The sequence below is a fragment of the Engraulis encrasicolus genome, chromosome 11 (genome assembly GCF_034702125.1).
Source record: "Engraulis encrasicolus isolate BLACKSEA-1 chromosome 11, IST_EnEncr_1.0, whole genome shotgun sequence".
Taxonomy (NCBI): domain Eukaryota; kingdom Metazoa; phylum Chordata; class Actinopteri; order Clupeiformes; family Engraulidae; genus Engraulis; species Engraulis encrasicolus.
This window is the reverse complement of record NC_085867.1, coordinates 50,617,116-50,638,662: the sequence shown is the minus strand read 5'-3', so window position 1 is coordinate 50,638,662 and position 21,547 is coordinate 50,617,116. Positions and strand designations below refer to the sequence as shown.

At 42.3% G+C, this 21,547-nt stretch overlaps 2 protein-coding genes across 3 annotated transcripts in view; one reads left to right on the top strand and one right to left on the bottom strand.

Moving 5' to 3' along the window:
* Positions 1-1,791: 1,791 nt before the first annotated feature.
* Positions 1,792-15,345, top strand: psmd5 (proteasome 26S subunit, non-ATPase 5). 2 transcript variants are annotated; one of them, XM_063210865.1, is made up of 10 exons: positions 1,792-2,020; positions 4,684-4,828; positions 5,001-5,114; positions 5,262-5,387; positions 5,485-5,594; positions 7,133-7,275; positions 7,535-7,726; positions 13,855-13,970; positions 14,116-14,256; positions 14,983-15,345. In XM_063210865.1, the coding sequence occupies exons 1-10, from the start codon at positions 1,848-1,850 to the stop codon at positions 15,238-15,240; spliced, it is 1,518 nt and encodes a 505-aa protein (XP_063066935.1). In that variant the 5' UTR covers positions 1,792-1,847; the 3' UTR covers positions 15,241-15,345. The 2 variants fall into 2 exon arrangements, with proteins under 2 accessions (XP_063066935.1, XP_063066936.1); XM_063210866.1 differs by having other exon boundaries at positions 1,800-2,020; positions 13,855-13,964.
* Positions 15,346-15,992: 647 nt separating this feature from the next.
* nup188 (nucleoporin 188) overlaps positions 15,993-21,547 on the bottom strand; it is a 33,725-nt gene continuing 28,170 nt past the window's right edge. Inside the window, exons 40-44 of the mRNA XM_063210864.1 lie at positions 20,957-21,202; positions 19,803-19,931; positions 18,951-19,009; positions 18,198-18,327; positions 15,993-17,509 (exon numbers count right to left, since the gene is read on the bottom strand). Coding sequence (XP_063066934.1) covers positions 17,330-17,509; positions 18,198-18,327; positions 18,951-19,009; positions 19,803-19,931; positions 20,957-21,202 — 744 coding nt within the window. The 3' untranslated portion in view covers positions 15,993-17,329. The remainder of the gene's footprint in view (positions 17,510-18,197; positions 18,328-18,950; positions 19,010-19,802; positions 19,932-20,956; positions 21,203-21,547) is intronic.

Here is a 21,547-nt window from a genome sequence, read left to right as displayed (position 1 = left end):
GCTTTGTAATCAATTGTCCACAAAACTTGTCACAAACAATGCATCTGATTCCTTTTTACACAGCAAAATTGTATCACAGACGTTATGTGAAAAAAAACAGCACTGTGTTTCTCCTTCAATGAACTCCAGGATGGGGATGTAATTTGGGTCATTTGTTGAAACACGCTGGTGCTGTCCATCTAGAGCGGATGATACCCTCCAATGCACGCATTTCCCTTCGAGCTACCCTTCTGGAGAGATGGCCATGTCTCATTCACGCATGGTTGTGCTGCCTGAGGTATTCGCCAGAAAGTTGTTCTTGCTCTTAGCTGTCATGGATTTCGGCAAGTGCTGCATGAATTCAGAGGGACAGATGCTTAGGAAAATGGAGGGACCAGGTAAACAACACCTGTCTTGTTCGGCTGCTGGGTAAATGGGCCAGCTAATCCGGGTTAATCTGGAGTAATCCTGATGTGATCCTGGAACAATCCATGAAAATTCCAGCACATAACTGAGATAATTGGCATATGGCCAAGGGGTGCGGGTGGCGGGGTGGGCAATGTTGTCAGAGAACACCATCAGCCATATCCTGACAAGCACATTCTCTCTCTCTCTCTCTCTCTCTCTAGTAAGAATATAACAATACGAACAGCTCCAAAATTGTAATAAAACATATTTTTGTATGCCTATGCCTACCGATAGGCCCACACAACTTGATGACCTCCTCCACAACTGTGTTCACAGACTCATAGGTGTAGGCTACATGAAATGAGCACATTTGAAAGTGTCAGCTTCAGAGTACTTGTAGGCCAAGATGTGATGTCGGGGTGTGTGTGTGTGTGTGTGTGTGTGTGTGTGTGTGTGTGTGTGTGTGTGTGTGTGTGTGTGTGTGTGTGTGTGTGTGTGTGTGTGTGTGCTGTGCTGATTTAAGACTCCTGTCCTTTATTTTATAGCAATATATTATTTTGATAGAAGATGTTCTTATATTTCAATTGTATATTATACAGTACAGCATACACTTTACTCAATAATTTTCATCAATGCCACTGACTTCTGGTGACTGGTTTATGCCTGCTCAACATGATTTGCATTTTGCCATTGTAAATGATCTGAGATCAGCAGCTGCCAGCCTTCTGAAAAGAGTAAAGCTCTAGTAAATATTTGTTTAAAGGGACACTGTGCAGGAAATGGTCAAAAAAGGTACTGCAACTATGCTGCTCATTGAAACTGGGCTGCCTATTGCCAAATGTGATCTTTACATGGAAGTTTACTAAGTAATAAACAAATATTTTCTACTATGGTCCAAGTAGAGTCTTTTTCGCAGCTAAAAATGGCTATTTTTGGAAATTCAAAATGTCGGACCATGGAGAAGATCCCTCTTTTCATGTATGAAAAGTGCAATTTTTCCAGTCATAATGAATACTTAGAATTTGATGGTGGTGGTAAGTATTCATGACAAAGGTAACATTAGTGAATGGGCAGCATGAATTCTGGAAATAAATAACAAAAAATCTCACACAGTGTCCCTTTAAGTGTAAAGTTGATGAAAATTGACACTGAACACATCTGTATAAGCTGCATGCTCGGTAGTGCCATCTACTGCAACATAGACGCACTTGCGCCATGAGTTTCATTTTACTTTTCTGGATACAATTCATCACGCACCATCCATAGCAATGCATACTGTTTAAACTTCTGATGCAACGTTGTGTAGTAAATCAGCGCTATTTTATATCATCCAAATCGGATGGGATGCATGCCTGCTGCGCAAAAACAAGCGCTATTTGGATGTGCTCCAATTTCGCTTTGCATGAACGTTCTCTCCACCGGTAGTGACGAAAAGTTAGCATACCAAACATTCAAGCGTTATGGCGGCGACCATTGAGGGGCTGTTATCGGAGATTTCCTCATCTGAGGACCCACTAGAAGGGCTCAGAAACCTCCGAACTGCTGTTTTATCAACTCCTGTAAACAACCTGAGAGAGCTAGGGTCCGGTTGTAATTTGGAGGTGATTTTTTCCCTTCTCAACACCGCTGACAAGTGAGTTTTCAGAGTCGAACTTAGTGCTGAGTCAGATGGACTATTTCAGCTACTGTGTGGAATAATGTTGTACGCTTGTCACATTATACTGACCAACAGAGGCGATTCCTCTTTGAGTACAAGGGAGGCGCAGCCTCCTGTCCAAAATCACGGAGAATCGTATGTAAACTAATGCTTTACACGACTTAATAACATTGCTATTTCAAACCCAGGTTCATAGAAAATGCATGTGCTCAACTTAGATATGAAACCAATCTGTGATAGGATCCCGAGACTCGCACGAGTTTTTTTTTCGCTCGTGACAACGCAAGCGAGTCGAGTCTCAATGGACTTCAATGGCATGTTGAATTGTATGCTTTTCCAATGGCAAAATGCTAAACGGTCATTGGCTATTGCCGTGAAATTTTTTTGATTTTGAGACTGAGCCTCACTGGGAGTCAATGGAGAAGAGAGAGGAGGGGGGAGGGACCGGAGACTGGAGCTCCGACTTGTGATTGGGTGAACCCCGTGTCAGTAGGCTACAGTAGTTGATTTCATTTCGAAATGCGGATATGTTATTAATTTGACTGAGAAGTTTCGTCGTGGTAACCAGTGGGGAAGCTATTTATTGCGGTGTACTCCAGTTTTGTGTACATATTCTTGTAAACCTAGTGTTGCGAATAAAGTCTTAATAGTGGCATTATTAGTCCTTATCCTTTTCAATCTCCCAATTCAAAAGTTGAGGTTAACTTGCCTACTTTTCGTTAGGGCTAGCTTGCAAGAAAGCTAAGAAAGCTATGCAAAATGCCAAGCATTGTGGATTAAATTCTGGCGAATTCCAGTCGTCCTTATGAGGAGAAAATGAATATCAAGGAGCAGAGCAGAGCACTGCCTAATATTGACTTGGTGAAAAAGGTAGGGAAGAACAACCGTTTCTTTTGAGCTTTCGTGGTGTCTGATCAACTGGTTAACTGTCCCGTGATAGGCGAGTCCTTGTTTCCTACTGTGTTGGCAATGTCTGGTAAATAATTAAAGATTTTGCGACCTCTTAAAGATGGCCTCTCAACGTAATTTGATTAATATTGCCGTGTTCCCCAATGTTATTGAATGTGTTACGCGTTGGTCCTGTTTTAAAAAACGTTCTGGTTGCTTTGTTTCAAGCCGTTTTTGCAAGCCAGCAAGGTGGCTTGTGGAGAAACGAGAGAGTGTTCCGTGTTTCTCGTGGAAATGCGACTCTGATTGGCTCACTCTTCCAGCTCTCGTGGAAATGCGTCTCTGATTGGCTCAGTCCTCCTGTTCTTTGAGGGAATGTAATGGGAAACAGAGTCGCCACTTCCCCGGGTGGTACTGCACTATAGGGGCGCCAACGGTGGCGTGCATGCTCCATTCAGGGCTGTGCTCTTTCGACAGCGACCCCTAGGCGAGCTGCAGGCACGGAGCAACCAGAGTGGGCTTGCTCTATGGATGAGGCTTTGTGCTGTGTGTGTACCTGAGAGTAGCAACCAGCTGATAGCTAAGCTAAGCTAGATTTCGGGCCACCAGACGTTGCTTGTATGAAAACAAGCAGAAAAAAAATTACTCGACATGTTTTTTAGAAAAAAATGGGTCGACATAAACCTTTGTGGCCAACGCCTTCTTTCAACGTGACGAAACACAGAAAGGCTTTCGTGATTCGCTCATTTCTCTGCATTATTTATGTCAATTGGGAAACACCGGGAAACACAGCCAGGCGAGGTGACGCACCGCTATGAGAGCCTTGCAAGTGAGTGTAACTTGGGGTGACCGTCCGATCTACAAAAGGAGTGAGTAAAACTGTGTTTTATCGGAAGTTGGCCTTTAAGCCGTGCACCCAGTAATGAACAAAGACATCGAAGGCAAACTCAATCACATCATTATGTGGCAGAGGTAGGCCTAATGATGATAATAACAATAATAATAATAATAATAGTAATAATAATAATAATAATAAAAAAAACATTTCCCTATGAATAGGCTACAAGGGGGATAATGATTAACAAATTTGTTTCAACAAGAGTCCTTTAGTGTGTGAGGCCATATGTGGCTCAGGAGGACCAATGTAAGATGTGTGTCAAAATTGACCCCCCCCCCCCCCCCCCCCCCCCCTTTTTTTTTTTTTTTGCGTTCTGGACATATTGTAATTGAACAGCCTCCCCTGTTTGACAGACTACCAGCCGCCACTGCTGACCAATATATACATTTTGGACTATTGTAACTTGCAAGATGTTGAATATGCCTCTTTCAGCTCTTTTTGTCCATTCGACCGTAAGGAATAAAACATTAGAAGCAAAAGCTAATAATTAGCATGTATACAGTATAATCTGCGTTACTGATACTTCGTCAGAAAAACTGATGCACGCAAGTTATGGGCACAGTAAGCTCATCAGGATTGGATGATTTGGGTGATTGCAACATACCTGGGCATAAAAATGTATTTAATACTAGCCAAGCATCAAACCCAAGCGCTGTCAGTATGAAGCAATGAGTGGCGAGGACACTTCACCTGTCAAATGTTGGCGATGTCGGATATCTGCCCCGTGACTTTATGCAGTCATTCATTATACACCACCACACCACACACCAGTCATATCCAGTAATGTCTTAACATTTAAACAGTTCAGTACAATGATATAATGTCGTGTTTATATTTATTTACCTCCTAACAGGGAACAAATAGAAGTATGTGTCGAGGTTCTGGGGCGCATCCTGCAGGCTCAAGATCCCGCCCTCTTGTTTCACGCGCGGAAGACGGAGCTCGAGGGTGGCCTTCAGCATCCAGACGACACTGTCAAAATTCTCACGCTCACACAGGTGAACAGCATGGTTATAACGTAGCAGCACTGCATGTAAATGATGAAGACACAAAGCATTCTGGATAGTATGAGTATTCAAAATGTTTCCCCATATATCAAAATCCATATACCACACATAATTTATATATGACATCTTTTATTTAAAATATTCATTTTCATGTTTTTCCAAGATGGGCAGAGTGGTGGAGAATGGAGAAGCTCTGACCCAGATGTTGGCATGTGAGAACATCCTGAGGAAAGTCATACAGTGCATAGCTGCTGAGAAGATTTCTGTTGCTAAAGAGGTAAAGATGCTACTCACACTCTGGAACTGAAACATATTCCTACATTAGCTCTCTATGACCTCAGCCATCAAGTGATGGACAGTAGGCCTCTGTTCAGCTCCTACAAGTGTGTGAACGTGTGTGTCTGCACGCGCATGTGTTTTACAGGCTATCTCTGCTCTAGCGAAGTTGGCTCATTGTAAGCCTGGACTTGACGCCCTGTTCCGCACTCACCTTAAAGATGTCAAGGATGTCATGGCCACCAGTGACATCATCCGGTACAGAGTTTATGAGGTTTGTCTTCATCTTCTCCTGTATGATGTGTGATCATCACAGCAAATACGTTTTTGACTGGTTTTGCTGAGTCGCTTTCCTCTGTGTGTGTGTGTAGTTGGTGGTGGAGGTGTGCGCAGTCTCTGCCGTATCGCTGGGTTACTGCGCCAGCACCGGCTTCATCTCCCAGCTATTAGAAGAGATGGCTGGAGACGACATCCTGGTTCGGTAACTACACATGGGAACACTCACGCACATACAGTTTTAACGTCCACAATACATTATCCATGTGCAAAGAAGAAATGCCGAAGAACCCACATGGAACTCCTTTGCCCCTGTGGCTACACATGTGGACAGAATTTCTATCCTTAACAGTATTTCATGTAACTACTGTAATCAAACAATATATTGCCCCAAAAACATATGGGGCTAACATATTAACAATTCGATTTACGACTTTATAGTTTTGTGTGTATTTTTATGCATCACTTTGAACTGGAACAAATTTTGTTTTGCTCCTATTGATGTGAAGCATGTTACCTGTGCATATACTACACTACAGAAATACAGTATTATCAAGTATATTTATGTCTTTTTTTATCATGTATTAGTACGTTTTACGTCTTCCATACTACTGTTTTTTTATGGCATTTTGGGTTCTTAATCCTGTTACTGCAATGCCCATTGTGACAGTTTTGTCTATGAAAAGCACAATAGAAATACAGTAAGTGTGGCTTTACTTTAGCCTCGCGAGCCATCCTACGTACTTCCGCCAAAGGATTGGCTCCACTACTGCAGTCTGGCCGTGCTTCTCTGTGGAGTGCCTGGAGCAGTAGAATTTTGATCGCAACGCCCCCCCAGAAAACAGCCAATAATTGAATACGCCCCCCACGTGGGGGCAAAAGGAGGAGGACGCTCGTGACAATGACGTACACATCTGCGCCAGAGCCATTGGTCTGCACTATGTTGTTGTTGAGTAACTGCCAGCGATTGGGTGAGAGGTGTCCAATAATTTCAAACCATAACTGAGTGCAAACTTCCTGCTTCCTACAATCGCTTCAGAGCAAACAAATGCCAGACCATAAATACGAAATGAAATGGTAGTATTATGGGATGGTCAGGACCAGGCTAGCTTTACTTGCTTCTAGGGCTGTAATGATATTGTACAGAGAAATCGCGATACACAGGCATGATACTGTATCTCGTGATACGCCTTATTAAAGTTTTGTTACCCATCAGCCCAGAAAACAACCACATGATATGAAGTGACAGTGCTTCCAGGTTTTAAACTTTAAACTCAAAAATTTAAACTTTTAAAATTAGTAGTAGCCTCTTGTAACATATTCTACCTACAAACTATCATAGTTTTTACTCATAATTTCATTTTATAATGTTGGCAAATGTGACATCGTGGGATGTATCGCACTAGCCTGATTATCATTGACTTTCAAATCTCTTCGGGACTTGGTCTGACCAAGAGCATATCAATTAATCTCAAATGGCATGGTTGGCCTGCCCCCCTTGCTACTGGTTGACTGGTGTCAGACAAAGTGGGTGGAGTTCCCGATTTTTCGGGAGATCAGAAACAATATTTGCATTGCTCTTGGCCTGACTAGGAGCAACGCAGAAGGTGTTGCGACACTAGGAGGGCGTGGCCTGGCTAGTATTGCACCGTACTGCAGGTCAAAAATCTTGATACGAACCGAATCGTGAGTTGAGAGTATCGTGACAGCCCTACTTGCTTCTATTCTTTCCCCCTCCTCCAGGGCCACTGCCATAGAGACAGTGACCCACCTGGCAGAGTTCCAGCATGGCCGCCAGTACCTGTCCCAGCAGGGCACCATGGAGCGCCTCTCCAACATGATCATCGCCGCCGAGCAAGACCCCTTCAGCAGCCTCTACCTACCAGGTGGGTGGGCTAGTTGTAGATGGCAGAAAAAAAAAAAGCATTCATGCTGACATAGTTTATATTTCAGTATTTTTCTTAGGATGTATTATAAACACCAGATATTACAGTATGTGGATGATGAAGCTTAGATCTTAACTTTCCTTTTGCAGAGTATGCAGTGTGCATTTGAATGGGCAAAAGACTAGAATTATGCTTGAGCAGGTGATGATAGTTAAATATACTGTAGAGGTCTCTTCTATTCTACCTGTGTGTGTGGCAGGCTTGGTGAAGTTCTTTGGTAAGCTGGCTCTGCTGGAGGGCCCACAGCAGGTGTGTGAGTGCTACCCGGCGTTCCTCAGCACGGTCTTTGAGATGCTGCTGGGTCCCGACCCCACACACACCACCGTCGCCCTTGACACCGTTGGAGCCCTGGGAGCCACTGTGGAGGGCAAACAGGTCCTGCACAAAACAGGTGTGTGTATGTGCGCGCGCTGCTGAGGAGGTTTTTAATAGAACAAAATGCATTACATTGCATGACATTTAGCAGACACGTTTATCCAAAATCAACTTACAACAGGGGACATACAAAGTAATAATAAACCAAGTGTGGAGAGGTACAGAGTGGCAGAAATGCAGTGTATAGTATAGACATTCATTTGTGTTTCACGCTGTGTGTGAATAATAGATTTCATTGGTGTCAGGTTGTTTTAGTGTGTTTAGTTATGAGTACAGTATTACTCTGTATGCATACTTTTGAAATGAAGTGACATTAGCCGGGGAGCCAAAGTCCCAAAATTGGGTTGGACCTGACATGGCCTGCCATACTTTTTATTTGTGATTTTTTGGATAGTTCTATCCCTTAGGAAAAATAATTGGAGGGTCTGCTCGGGCGGAAATATCGCGAAAAAAAGTTGTGCCTATTTGAATGTATGTACCCTTCATTTTTTGAGAGAAATTTCTGAAAAATGAAAAATGACCTGAAATCCTTGGTGGCTTGGGTAAGCTGTCAATAAAGGCTTTCCAGGTGCACAGGACATACATGCTGACAACATTCAATAGAAAAAATATTCTTAAACCACATTTCAATAGGATTTTGACTCAATTTTGTGCTTAAAAATTAGGCGTTTTTTCACTTTTTTGCTATATTTTCATCTTTACCTCATTGGCAATCAAGTTTTTCTTCATGTTTTGACATTGAACAATATGCCATTCTTTTTATTACGAAGTATAGTGATACCACAACAAAAACTATGAAAATACAACCAAAATAAATGGATCTGCAATGACTGTAGTGTATGTACCCTTCATTTTTAGAGAGAATTTTCTGAAAAATGAAAAATGACCTGAAATCCTTAGTGGCTTGGGTAAGCTGTCAATAAAGGCTTTCCAGGTGCAAAGGACACATCTACTGATGATATCCAATAAAGAAAATATTGTTAAACCACATTTGTACATGATTTTGGCCCAATTTTATGACGTAAAATTAAGCGTTTTTTCACCTTTTTTGCTATATTTTCGTCATTTCTTCATTGACAATCAAGTTGTTCTTCATGTTTTGACATCAAACAATATGCCATTCTTTTTATTAAGCAGTATAGTGATACCACAGCAAAAACCCTGAAAATCCAACTCTAGTTGGTGATCAACAGGCCCAGAAAGTCAATAGAATTTCAGCCTACAATCAAAATGCTGAAATGCATGCTGAATACTGAGCAATATGACACACACACACACACACACACACACACACAGAGAGAGAGAGAGACACACACACACACACACACACACACACAGAGAGAGAGAGAGACACACACACACACACATCGATTAATCACAATTCAATTTGATTCGATTCATTCCGAATCGATTCAATCTGTTCCCTTCTTGGTGCCAGGATTTCCCCCAAAAGATGCTGTTGCCTATTTTTTTTATAAAAATGTCAATGGGCTGTGGCTTGACAGTGTTAACAGATTGCTAATTTGTAATAAGTAGGCCTAGGCCTAATTGACTAATACCTACTGGGTATTTTCCATAGACCTAAATTAAACAAAAAGAACAAAAAGAAAAAGAACCAAAAAAATCGATTTTGTGCCCTGTGAATCGATTATGTGAATTTCGATTCGATTCGATCGATTATCGATTAACTCGATTATTTTACCCAGCCCTATTCTACATATGACATCATCGCCAACATGCTTCATACACTACTGGAGAACATGGAGCTGAGGAACACATATGCACATTTTTGGACCACAGTTTGGCCTCCAGCACCATCCAGCCGTAGAGTCTTTGTTCTAAACCCCACTATCTGAGACTGTACAACCATCATGTACTGTGGATTTCCTCTCTAACTGCTCCCTCTTGTTATCAACACCAGCACACCTCAAGGGTGTGTGCTAAGCCCTCTGCTCTACACCCTATCCACCCACAACTGCCTCTTTCTCCTCATTTGCTGACACGTTGTCGCACTAATTATGAATGAAGACAAGACATACTACAGGAACAAGACAAAACATTTTCCGCCGTGGTGTAACGACAATTACTATTATTGGACTCCAAAAACAACAAGGGAATCATTGTGGACTTTCACAAAAACAATCACAGAAGTCACAGACCCCTCTGGTGACTCATACAGTGGTGGAGAGGGTCAGCAGCTTTAAATCCCTGGAGGACGTGTCCTGGAGTATTCACATGGCCTCAGTGGTCAGCAAGGCCAGAAGAAACTGATGGGCTACCAAATCCTGAAGCCACTGTTGGTCAGCTTCCACATCTGTGCCATCAGAGGACAAGTAGGCCCTCCAGCATGTGATGACAACAGCTCAGAAAATCCCTGGGATGCCTCTACCAGAGATTAGTACTATCAACCACACGCACTGTCAGGATGTGGACACCAAAAGCAGAAGAAGCGCTGAAATACTGCTTTGAGTCCACTGATTGGTCTGTTCTGCAGCTGCTGAAACATCTGCATGGGGGAGTTCCCAGTAGTTTGGTACAAATTTGTGTATGTGCATGTTAAATGGGCAAACATCCTCTCTACACATCATCAACGGGGTATGACGGGGGATTTTTTTTATCTCCAGCCTTATTCAATGCTTATATGGATGAAATGAGGTATGACAAACAAGTTTTATAGTTGGTGATAGTTGGTGTTAACTAATCACTTGCTATATGCAGCCAACCTTACCATTCTATCTCCAAGTAAGAGTTAGTTCCAACAGCTCCTTTATATCTGTTCTGATTATGAGGTAGAGTTTGACATTAATAACAATGTTAGGAAGAGTGTGATACTGTGATTAAAGTTCCCTCCTGTCTATCTATCTAAGAGCTGGGAGTAGCAAATGCCACAAAATATCTGTGGTGCATCCTGCATCCTGATGGCTGAAACTGATAGCGCAATTAGTTGATCCAGGTCATAGCTCTGTTAGGGACATGTCTATGAGCTGGGAACACTGGTATAAGTGCCATTAGCTTCCCTGTTTATATGTACTGTATGTAGGCTACTGTATGAAAGTATGCTGTTGTGAAGTATTGATGTACTGTGTGTACTGTGTGATGTACATGTATCCCTTTTGGTCCTCAAGCCTGTAATATTATGTAAAACATGTGCAAAAGAGGTAGCTGAGCCACTGCAAGACATCTTCAACAAGAGTCTACAAACGGGTAAGGCACCTGTAGATGGTGCCTACAGTAGAAGACCTCTTCTCTCTTACCAGTCCCCAAAAAGCAACACAACAATGATTACAGACCAGCTGCTCTCACATAATGACAACATTTGAGTGGGCACTGCTGCTCAACAGAAAGAAAACCCAGGTTTGCCATGCTCTGGATTCCATACAGTTTATTTATCAGGATAATGTGAGAGTTGTGGACGTTATCCTGTAACTGCTACATAGGGAAAATTCTCACTTGGGCAAAGGAGACAGTGAGAATAATGTTCTTTGATTTCTCTATTAGTGCTTCAAACATCTAGACACTTTTGCTGAGAGACTAACTTCTGCAGATGGTGGATACAGCTCTGGTGACCTGGATAAATGACCCCAGTACATCAGACTAAATGACCTTACATCACAAACTGTGGTCAGCAGCACTGGAGTGCCACAAGGAATGGTGTTCTCCTTGGTGTTGTTCACCCTATACCACCTACTTTTGCTACAGCACTACCACATGCTTTTGCTATACCTACCACATGCAAGTTTCCATAATGACACTGCAATTGTGAGGTGTATCAAGGGTGGGTAGGATGGGGAATACAGGCGACAGGTGGATAACTTGGTGCCGGACCAACTAGCTGCAGCGGAATTCCATACAAACTAAGGAGACAGTGCTTGACAAAAGGAGAACCACCCCTCCACTCTATCAGAAAGGGTTCTACACAGTGTGGTCTAAAACGTCAGCATTGGAAAGGTCTCACACACTGTTGTGTTGTATGACCACCCTTTTCTTAAATTATGATACAAATTTGGTGTTGTATTGTCTTAATAAATGTATACAATGTCTGGACTTACTTTCACCAAGTTTTCACCAATGCAAGATCTTGTATTGATGATGGTAGAGTCTGGACACTATGTAACACCTTCTCCAGCATATCCCAAAGAGCAGTGAGGCTGAGGTCTAGACTCTGTGGTGGCCAATCCATGTGTAACAATGATCGCTCACGCTTCCTGAACCATGGTTTAATAATTTGAGCCTAATTAATCTTGAAATATGTCTGTTTTTTTTAAATACATTGACATAATTGCATACTGATTCAGCTTTCCAAATACAAAGTATTTCAGTGACTGTTGGTGGAAATTATTTAACCCCTCAAACAGACTAGCATATTTTATATGACCTTATATGGTCATTTCTTTAAACAAGTTTTAAGAAGTTAGAAACAAGTTGTTGCACCTATTGGTTCAGGGAACACAATTGGTATTAGCCTCCTCAGAGTTTAGATCTCTCATTCAGATTCTTGAGGTTGGTTGGAGAAGGCTTTACATAGTGTTCAAATTCTACCATCATACAATACCTTGGTAAAAACTTAAAGCAACACTAGATGGAAAAAGTCCAGATATTGCAGATTGAGTGTGACCTTATAATATGCACCATATGCATTTTTTGCCTGCCTGAATTTGATACATATTATTATGGTTACCCCACCCTCTGGAAGATGAGGGCCCACAACTTTCAAGCTATAAGTGAGCTTATTCCTGGTACAGTAATGAATGGGCATTTAATCGCTAGAACCTCATCTCCATGGCATACTGCTGTATGTATAGGTGCTGTGTGTATAGGATGTGTATTACAGAACAGTATGTGTGTAGTTGTGTGAAATGCCTTATGGCTAAATGCGTGTTACATGTTAAATATGTTGTGCAATAATATGTATCATGTTTTGCATATCTATTTTTTTATGCTGCTAGAGACCTTAATGTACTCTACTCAACAGTACACACAGTGTATCTTTCAGAATTTTGAGAGTAGTCTAGGCTTTCCTCTGGGTTACTGTGCCTGCAGATGGCAGAAGGTGTTGAATGGTAGTTGTGCAATTCTGCGGTCTCCCCCTTCTGTGAAAATAGCTCACTGTTACATCCACAAAGTATGTACAGAGTGTACGGGTGATGTACTGTACGTAGTAGTACATACGTTGTGGGGGGTGTCACCTGGGATGCAAATCATTGTAGAATCCCCAGATTACTTGTGTGCGTGTGTGTGTGTGTGAGAGGATGTATGTCATTGCTAAGTATACAGTGTGCTTTTCAGCATTTTGATTGTAGCCGGAAATCCTATTGAGTTTCCGGGCCTATTGATCACCAACAAGAGGTGAAATCACACAGATCCATTGATTTTGGTTGTATTTTTTATTTATTTTTTGCTGTGGAGTCAGTATACTGCTTAATAAAAAGAATGGCATATTGTTTGATGTCAAAACATGAAGAAAAACTTGATTGCCAATGAAGTAATTGTGAAAATATAGCAAAAAAGTGAAAAAACGCCTAATTTTAGGTCATAAAATTGAGCCAAAATCATATACAAATGTGGTTTAACAATATTTTCTTTATTGGATATCATCAGTAGATGTGTCCTTTGCACCTGGAAAGCCTTTATTGACAGCTTACCCAAGCCACCAAGGATTTCAGACATTTTTCATTTTTCAGAAATTTGCTTGCTTTCAGAAATTTGCTTGATTGCCAATGAGGTAAAGATGAAAATATAGCAAAAAAGTGAAAAAACGCCTAATTTTGAAGCATAAAATTGAGTCAAAACCCTATTGAAATGTGATTTAAAAATATTTTTTCAATTGAATGTTGTCAGCATGTATGTCCTGTGCACCTGGAAAGCCTTTATTGACAGCTTACCTAAGTCACCAAGGATTTCAGGTCATTTTTCATTTTTCAGAAATTTCTCTCGAAAAATGAAGGGTACATACATTAAAATAGGCACAACCTTTTTTCGCGATATTTCCGCCCGAGCAGACCCTCCAATTATTTGTCCTAAGGGATAGAACTAACAAAAAAATCACAAATAAAAAGTATGGCAGGCCATGTCAGGTTCCTCCCATTTTAAAGCACTTTTGAGAGTTTGGCTCCCCGGCTACATGTAAATGTGTGTGTGTGGTAGGTGAGAAGTTCAAAGCTGTGCTGAAAAGAATGAGTCATATTGCCCAAGATGGACCAAATGATCTACGTGTGCGGTGCATCGATGCCATTGCACTCCTCCTCTCTCTCCCCGTAAGTGTGAGTCTGTACACTACACTATATGTGATCAGAAAAATGTTTTAATTTGAATAAAGTGCATGTGGAAGGCTTGTAGTGTATACTTTGGGCTGACATAATTGTATTTCTGGGCTGGTGCCGTGTGTGTGCGCGTGTGCTGTTCCAGAGTGAGGATCAGACGGAGGATCTGTGTGTTCTGACAGAGAGCTGGTTCTGCTCGCTGAGCTCGCAGCCCATGGAGATGTTCCGTACCATCAGCACACAACCCTTCCCAGAGCTACACTGCTGCGCCTTACGGGTCTTCACTGTGAGTGTGTGTGTGCGCAAGTCAGTCGAGAAAGAGATCCCCCCCAAACAGTATTATAGTTATTATACTATAGCGTTTTTTTTTTTTGTTTGTTTTTTTTTTTGGGGGGGGGTCCTCAAATGTATATTGCTTCCTGATCTCGCTCAGTTTCAGGGATCATTTTTCCCTGTTGGTCAGGACTGTTTAGTCTATGTCTTTATAGCTTGATGAACACATACCAGTTTTTGCAAGAGCAATACATTTTAGAGGGGTGAGGGATCTCCTGCAACTTGAACTCATTCAGTAAAATCAGTTCTAGGTCACATACTGAGCTGTAACGTAGATGACAGTTCAATCGTCGAGAATACTGGTTTTCTTTAAAGAAAAAGACACTTCCGTATAATATGCAGTGAAATTAACTGTCCTGTTCAAAAACGGCACGCAGTGTGAAGGAGCAGCAAGCATTGATGTTGCTATAAAATGTTGCTATTGTGTTTCACAGGTCATTGCAGAGGGGTATACCAAGAAGCTGGTTCAGGAGTAAACCAGGTTACGTTAAGAGGTGAATCATCTAATAAGAGTCCCAGTGTCCTCAATTTGTTGGGAAAATGAGATCTCCGGTCTCTTCTATTAGGTGATTTACCTCTTAATCTGGTTTACTACTGAACCAGCTTCTTAGTATAGGCCCCAGGTATGTGATTGTGTTTGAAGCAACAAGATGAGTCAATCGTTGTGTGTCTCTTCCAGGCCATTGGCAGCCAGGCTTGGGGCCAAAGGATGATGGTGCAGACTCCAGGTTTCCTGGAGTGGATTGTGGACCGGTCGTCAGGCGTGACCAAGGAAGGGAAGGATGCTAAGTTCGAGCTGGTCGGGGCACTGGTGACCTCGCCCACCACGCAGGAGCTGCTCGGTTCCCAGAATACACTGCGTCTCAGGGCGTATCTGAGGGAGGGTCCATATTACGTCAGCGCGGTGGCCGCCGTGTCCACTGAGGGAGCAGACTAAAAGGAATACTCAAACACACTACGTCATGTGCTCTGTTGATCTTCTAATGCCGTCTTTTGTATTTGCCTAATGTTTGTGTTTAATAAATGGTATGTGTCAAACTGATGTGGTAAGTGATTAACTTGGGTACTATCTATTGGATGGATGTCAGCCCTTTGTCCTGAAAAATATATGGTAACATTTACCATTAGACACATATTTAAAGGCAGATGATAGTTAACTAAGCCTAAGTTCTAGCTCACTTCTGAACAAATCTCTATATCATTAATCCAAACCACTCGAAGGCGAGGGCTTCAAAGCCCATTACTTTGGTACAGATGGAAAATGCAAAAATAAATGCATGTAAAAGCATTTCTTCCCCATTCAAATGCTTGGTTTGAACTGCAGCAAATCATCTCGACCATGTATACATGCCCAAATGCACAGAGTTGCTGCAATGTAATTTGATGATTAGAAATTTGCGTCAATGAGGAGTTGGATGTATGTGCCTAATAAAGTGGCCAGTAAGTGTATATCCGTATTCAAAAACATTCACAGGATGCCTTCATTCTTCTCAGGTAAGGGAAAAGTCTGATAACATTAACCCAGTTCCAATCACTCCCATTTTTACGTCGTGACATGACAACTTTAAAAAAAAAAAGTATCTGAAGCATACTGTAGAGCTAGACAGACAGAAACTAACCATTGTATATGAATAATTTCCCTGATGCTTTTTAAAATATTTTTTTTAACAAATAAGCTGTAGTCTGGGATCTGCTCTATAAAAAATGTTTATTTTTTTGTATAAACATACTGTAACAAAAGAAGTCCACTTTTCAAACTTCAATATCATGCTTGTCATCATTCTTTCAGCATTACATCTTCCGGTAGCACACAACCACACAAACCCATTCACACAATAGATACAGAAAAATATATAAGAGTATAGTTAGACCACCACCACCAGTGAAATGTGGCCGGCTGTACTTGTGTTTCAGAGAAGTGATAAAGGCAAAACGATTAAAGAGAAAAACACTTGGTAACACTTTATTTGAAGGGGTTTACATAAGGGTTTTATGTAACGTGCATGAGAATGACATGACAGACATCAGGAACAGTCATGACACATTATTATTGTTTATGACTGTTGTCAATGTGGCATTCGCTTCTTGGGCATCATAAACATCCTTTATGTTCCTGACATGGGTCATGCCATTCTAACGGCCGTTACATGACATACCTATGCAGACCCCTTCCAAGAAAATGTTAAGAAACATTCAAAGACAAACAGCAATACAGTACTGTCACAAGGCATCCTTCCATCCTCTCTTCTTTCAATGTACATGGGGACAGGTGTGTTGGTACAACTTCACTCTCCCGACTGGTTATAAGCGTTGAAATGGTCATTACACATGAAGGATACGTAAAGGTGTTAAAATGCAGCCTATAAAACTAGGCATGTCCAAGACATTGGTGTGAAGCAAAAGGTGGATATACATATCTGTACATATTTTTGTTGTGTAGTACGTGTCCTTGACTGTGTGTAAGTCGTTGGAAAACAGTAATCCCTTACATTTCCATATTGAGGCTTTTTTTTTTCCAAAAAAGTGATCTTGGTCTGTGCACCACTTCCTCTCATACGAACACACAAACATACATGCACGCACACATGCACACACACACACACACAAACGCACGCACACACAACTGTTCTAACAGAAAACACATGCGCTTTGGCACCAGAGGAAACCCCATAAGCACCTCAGCCTACACGGACCCATCCCATCCCATCCCATCCCATCCCTCTCCTTCCACATTCCCTGAAACTAGAGTTCCTCCACAGCCAGGAGGGAGCACTAAAGCTCCCAACACAATAATGCCTCCAATGGCTCCATGACTCATGCTGTATGAGGTGTGTGACTCATGAGCTGAGGTGAGGTGAGGTGAGGTGAAGGGACTTGCTTAGCTCTGTGGGGGTGAGAGGCGGGATGTGAGGTCCTTTTGTTATTGGTCTTCAATATGAGGCGGTGGATGGTGTGTGGTGTTGGGTCTTCTTCACCCAGCATGCCGTGCAGGTTTTGTAATGATGTTGGTTGTGGTGTCAACAGGACTAGCGCTGGATGTGTCGCAGGAAGGCCTGTACCAGCTGCACCAGGGGCTCCTGGCCCTCGGCGGGACCCTTGAGGCCCGGGGCGGCCGGCTTGGTCTGGGGAGAGGGCAGCAGGCCACTGGCCGGGGAGGAGGGGGAACCACGGCGGAAGAAACGCGAGAGGGAGGAGAAGAGGGTGCTCTGGAGGAGATAAAGGGGGGAGGGAGAGAGAGAGAGAGAGAGAAATAAGGGAGTGATCAGCATTAAAAGCATCCTTGGCTTTCAATCACATCCCAGCCTGCAGACTAATCTCAGAGACTCTCCCCAGCTGCTCCAGTATTCAGAGGAATGCAACAGTAGAAACACACAGGAGTTGACTCTTTATGAAGTCCACAATAAATAAAGAGTTGGAAGACAATAAAAATGATCTAAAGAGGGATCTGCACAAAAATGCATCATCAAAGGATTCTGAATATTAAACTGCCTCTCACTACTGGCTCTTGCAGAGCTCCCTCTTTTTTAGGGCAAAAGACTGTAAACGCAGACAGATAAATCAAGTGTGTGTGAGAGAGTGTGTGTGTGTGTGTGTGTGTGTGTGTGTGTGTGTGTGTGTGTGTGTGTGTGTGTGTGTGTGTGTGTGTGTGTTGAACAAAACTGAAAATGTACTCCCCCACACTGTGCTCTGCATTGCTTGTTCTGCTTGTCTATTGCTGTACACGGTTTTGCTTTTAATACTTGTATACCGCCTTATCTATTCCCCACACTTCAAATGTTGCTATTTGCTAACAATGCTGCCCCCACCCCCCAAGTTGTTTTAAATACAACCACATGCTAATAAATATAATAATGCTATGTCATGTTAAATGCAGTGATGGTTAGTGGTCAGTACCAGTTCAGAGCTGAGCTCCTGCTTGAGCCTCTGCTTGTCTCTGGGCGGCACGCTGGAGTCCTTCAGACAGCGCACGGCCTGGGAGATCAGCACACACACACAGTTCTCCATGGTGAACATCAGGAGAGACCTAAGGGGAGGAGAGAGAGAGAGAGAGAAAGAGAGCAAGAGAGAGGGGTGAGGTGGTGAGAGTCAAGAGATTGGTGAGATAGGGGGTGAGTGGGCGAGAGAAAGACAAGAATGAGAGAAGTACACAGACCGTACAAAACCTAAATTTCCTCCAGTCAAGAATATGCCTTGGATGCTTTTAAGGTGCAATATTAAGGGTTATGTGCCATATCAATCGTTTGTGTGGGTGTGGATGAATGTCAGCTGGACTATCCCATACATGTTTCTTGTTTTTGACTTTGTCCATTATGCCTTGTCAATGGCACTCTCTCATCAAACATGATTCAAAGCATTTAACTCAGAAGATGCCGTCATTTTGGAATCTGCAACCGTTCCAGAGCATATTCAGCATTTTGGGTGTTTTTCCAACGCCAACAGAAAATTTAATTTGTTATGCCCAGGTCAACACCACACAATCAAAAAACAGAATCGATGCACTTTAACATTGTTGGCACCGAATGTTAGGATCTGAAATGGCACGCTTAGGCATCACTGGCATCAAGTGAGTTAAAGAGGCAATATTGAAGGAGACAATAAAGGCTTATCTTATCTTGAGACACTCTCTCTCCTCGGCCTGTAACTTACTTGAGTGCTTGTGTGTCCTCTGAGGAAACAGCAGATGCCGGCTCCTTCTTCTTCTCCACCTACACACACATCACACAAATTAGTTCTGGTGCAGTGTACCATCTGGTCTGTGTCAGATTCATAAACATACGATTCGTGTGTACAGTACTGTAATGCATGTGTGTGTGTGTGTGAGTGGGGGTGATGACTCAGCTGTTACACAATGGCTACATGAGAGCGACCTCCACTCCCCTTGTTCCACATTCCCTTCATTTTTTATATTTTCCTCCATCCCACAATGGCTGTCAATGCATGTTGAAATTCTTAATATTTATTCCAAATTTCAATCTAAATGAATGTCTGTTTTTTCTTAAAGGGACACTGTGCAGGAAATGGTCAAAAAAGGTACTGCAATTATGCTGCGAATTGAAACTGGGCTGCCTTTTGCCAAATTTGATCTTATCATGAAAGTTTATGAAGTAATAAAGTAATATTTTCTAGTATGGCCCAAGTACAGTCATTTTTGCAGCTAAAAATGGCTATTTCTGGAAATTCAAAATGGCGTACCATGGAGAAGATCCCCCTTTTCAAGTAAGAAAAGTGCAATATTTTCAGTCAAAATGAATACTTAGAATTTGATGGTGGTGGTAAGTATTCATGAAAAAGGTAACATTAATGAATGGGAAGCATGAATTCTGGAAATAAACAACTAAAAATCTCACACAGTGTCCCTTTAAGCAAATACAGGAGATGTTCTACTGGCCTTAATGATAAATAAAAGCAACTTTAAATTAATGAAGAAAGACAGCGAGTGACACAGAGAGAGTGAGAGCGAGAAAGATACGTGTGTCTACTTTGTAGTTGTGTTTGTACCTCTCCGAGCATGGTGAGTGCTACATTGATGGAGGCCAGCAGGGTCCCAAAGGAAGGGGCAGAGTCCGAGTCCAGAGCCGGGGAGAAACTCAACACAAACAGACTCCTGTACTCGGCCAGGTCCATACACTACAAACACAAAACAGAGAAGAGATATTATTTCAATTCGTATTCAATTTACGTATGTAATGTGTCGCATGGGTGTGTATGCATTTCAGAGGCAGCTGTGCTATTTTTTTAACCCCTCAATCGCTTACTAGGGATGTCAACAATTAATCGATACATTAATCAATTTAAAGAATTTTACTGAAATTAATGGCCAACTCGACTGGCGAGAGATCCAGGTGAAATGGGCATGACAAAGTGGGTGTGAAGAATGGGAACATGTCAATCACCTTTGGATTAAATAATGACATTAAATTAATGTGCATCCCTATTGCTTAACTCAGTGTTTCTCAAACTTTTTTTCAGCGAGGCACCCTTTCAAATCATGAAAAATGTCAAGGCACCCCAAACCAACAAGCCGTAACATGGCATCGCATCCGATACCACACAAGCTTAGGAAAGTAACACATCTGGAGACGTCACATGACCTACGTTCGAAGTTGCAGCTGACTGGGGCGACCTATATTTACTTTATTGTGCGTAAATGGCAGATGAAAGATTCCACTGACTAGCATTAACTTATCAATTTAGACAAATATGTATTATATTACATCATTTATTTATCAGCCACGTTTCCGCGGCACCCCTGTTGAGAAACACTGGCTTAACTAATCACAATCTGGTGTGCATGTAAGCCAGAGCAACAGCGGACATTCTCATGCGTCATGATTGCTGTGGATAATGTTGAAATGGGAGTAATGGCAAAGCATTAAAGGGGTATGCCACTATTTTGGGGCTTAATACAGTTAAAATCGTTGGCCAGGGTTTATAAAGGTGGTAAAGTGTCTTATTTTTCATGTTAAGCATTGTCTTGCTTTAAGACACGTTAAAAGAGGGAATATGTCGCTAAGCTAGTGAAAGTCAATGGATCCGTGTAGCATTGTAGCATGCTACACGGATCCATTGACTTTCACTAGCTTAGCGACATGATGGCATACCCCTTTAAGGGTGTTCTGCGTGTGTGTGTGTGTGTGTGTGTGTGTGTGTACCTGGTCGAGCAGTATCTGGCAGCAGTCAGGTGTGAAGTGCTGCAGGGTGTTGAGGGTCTTGCTGAGGATCTTGAGCAGGCTGCACTGCACCACCTGCACGGCCTTCAGCTCCACCTCCTCCCGCTCCTCAGCGGCCTTGGAGGAAGAGGAAGAGGAAGAGGAAGAGGAAGAGGCAGCCTGGCCCCCTGCCGCTCTCTGGGGCCTGGAGGCCATGGGACCTGGAGGGAGGGCTTCTCCGTTCTTAGCCTGGGGAACAGGGAACAGAGGACACAGGATAGAGGTTAAGCCGTCCTTTCAGAACATTGGTCCTTGTAGTACAGTACGTCTGATACACTGAGACAGAATTACAGCAAGCGCCCCAATCCCATTGCTCATAGGGGACACTGATTTGATGATTTGCTATGTGTAAATGATGGTATGCAGAGTTGTATCATGTAGGAGTAGAAGTACTGTTACGGATGTAATTACAATACTAGTAGTGTGGTGTTACATAGCTGTATATCATATCTGTGTAATATCAAATTACTGGTGTTGCAATTACATCCATCTTCTACTTTAGTTTATACAACTCTGATTGTATGCTATGCATCT

Coding starts and splice junctions, on each gene's coding strand:
- psmd5 (XM_063210865.1), top strand. CDS start 1,848: ATGGCGGCGACCATTGAGGGGCTGTTATCGGAGATTTCCTCATCTGAG. Junction 4,829..5,000: donor AAATTCTCACGCTCACACAG/GTGAACAGCATG, acceptor TGTTTTTCCAAG/ATGGGCAGAGTGGTGGAGAA. Junction 14,257..14,982: donor GCGCCTTACGGGTCTTCACT/GTGAGTGTGTGT, acceptor TGTCTCTTCCAG/GCCATTGGCAGCCAGGCTTG.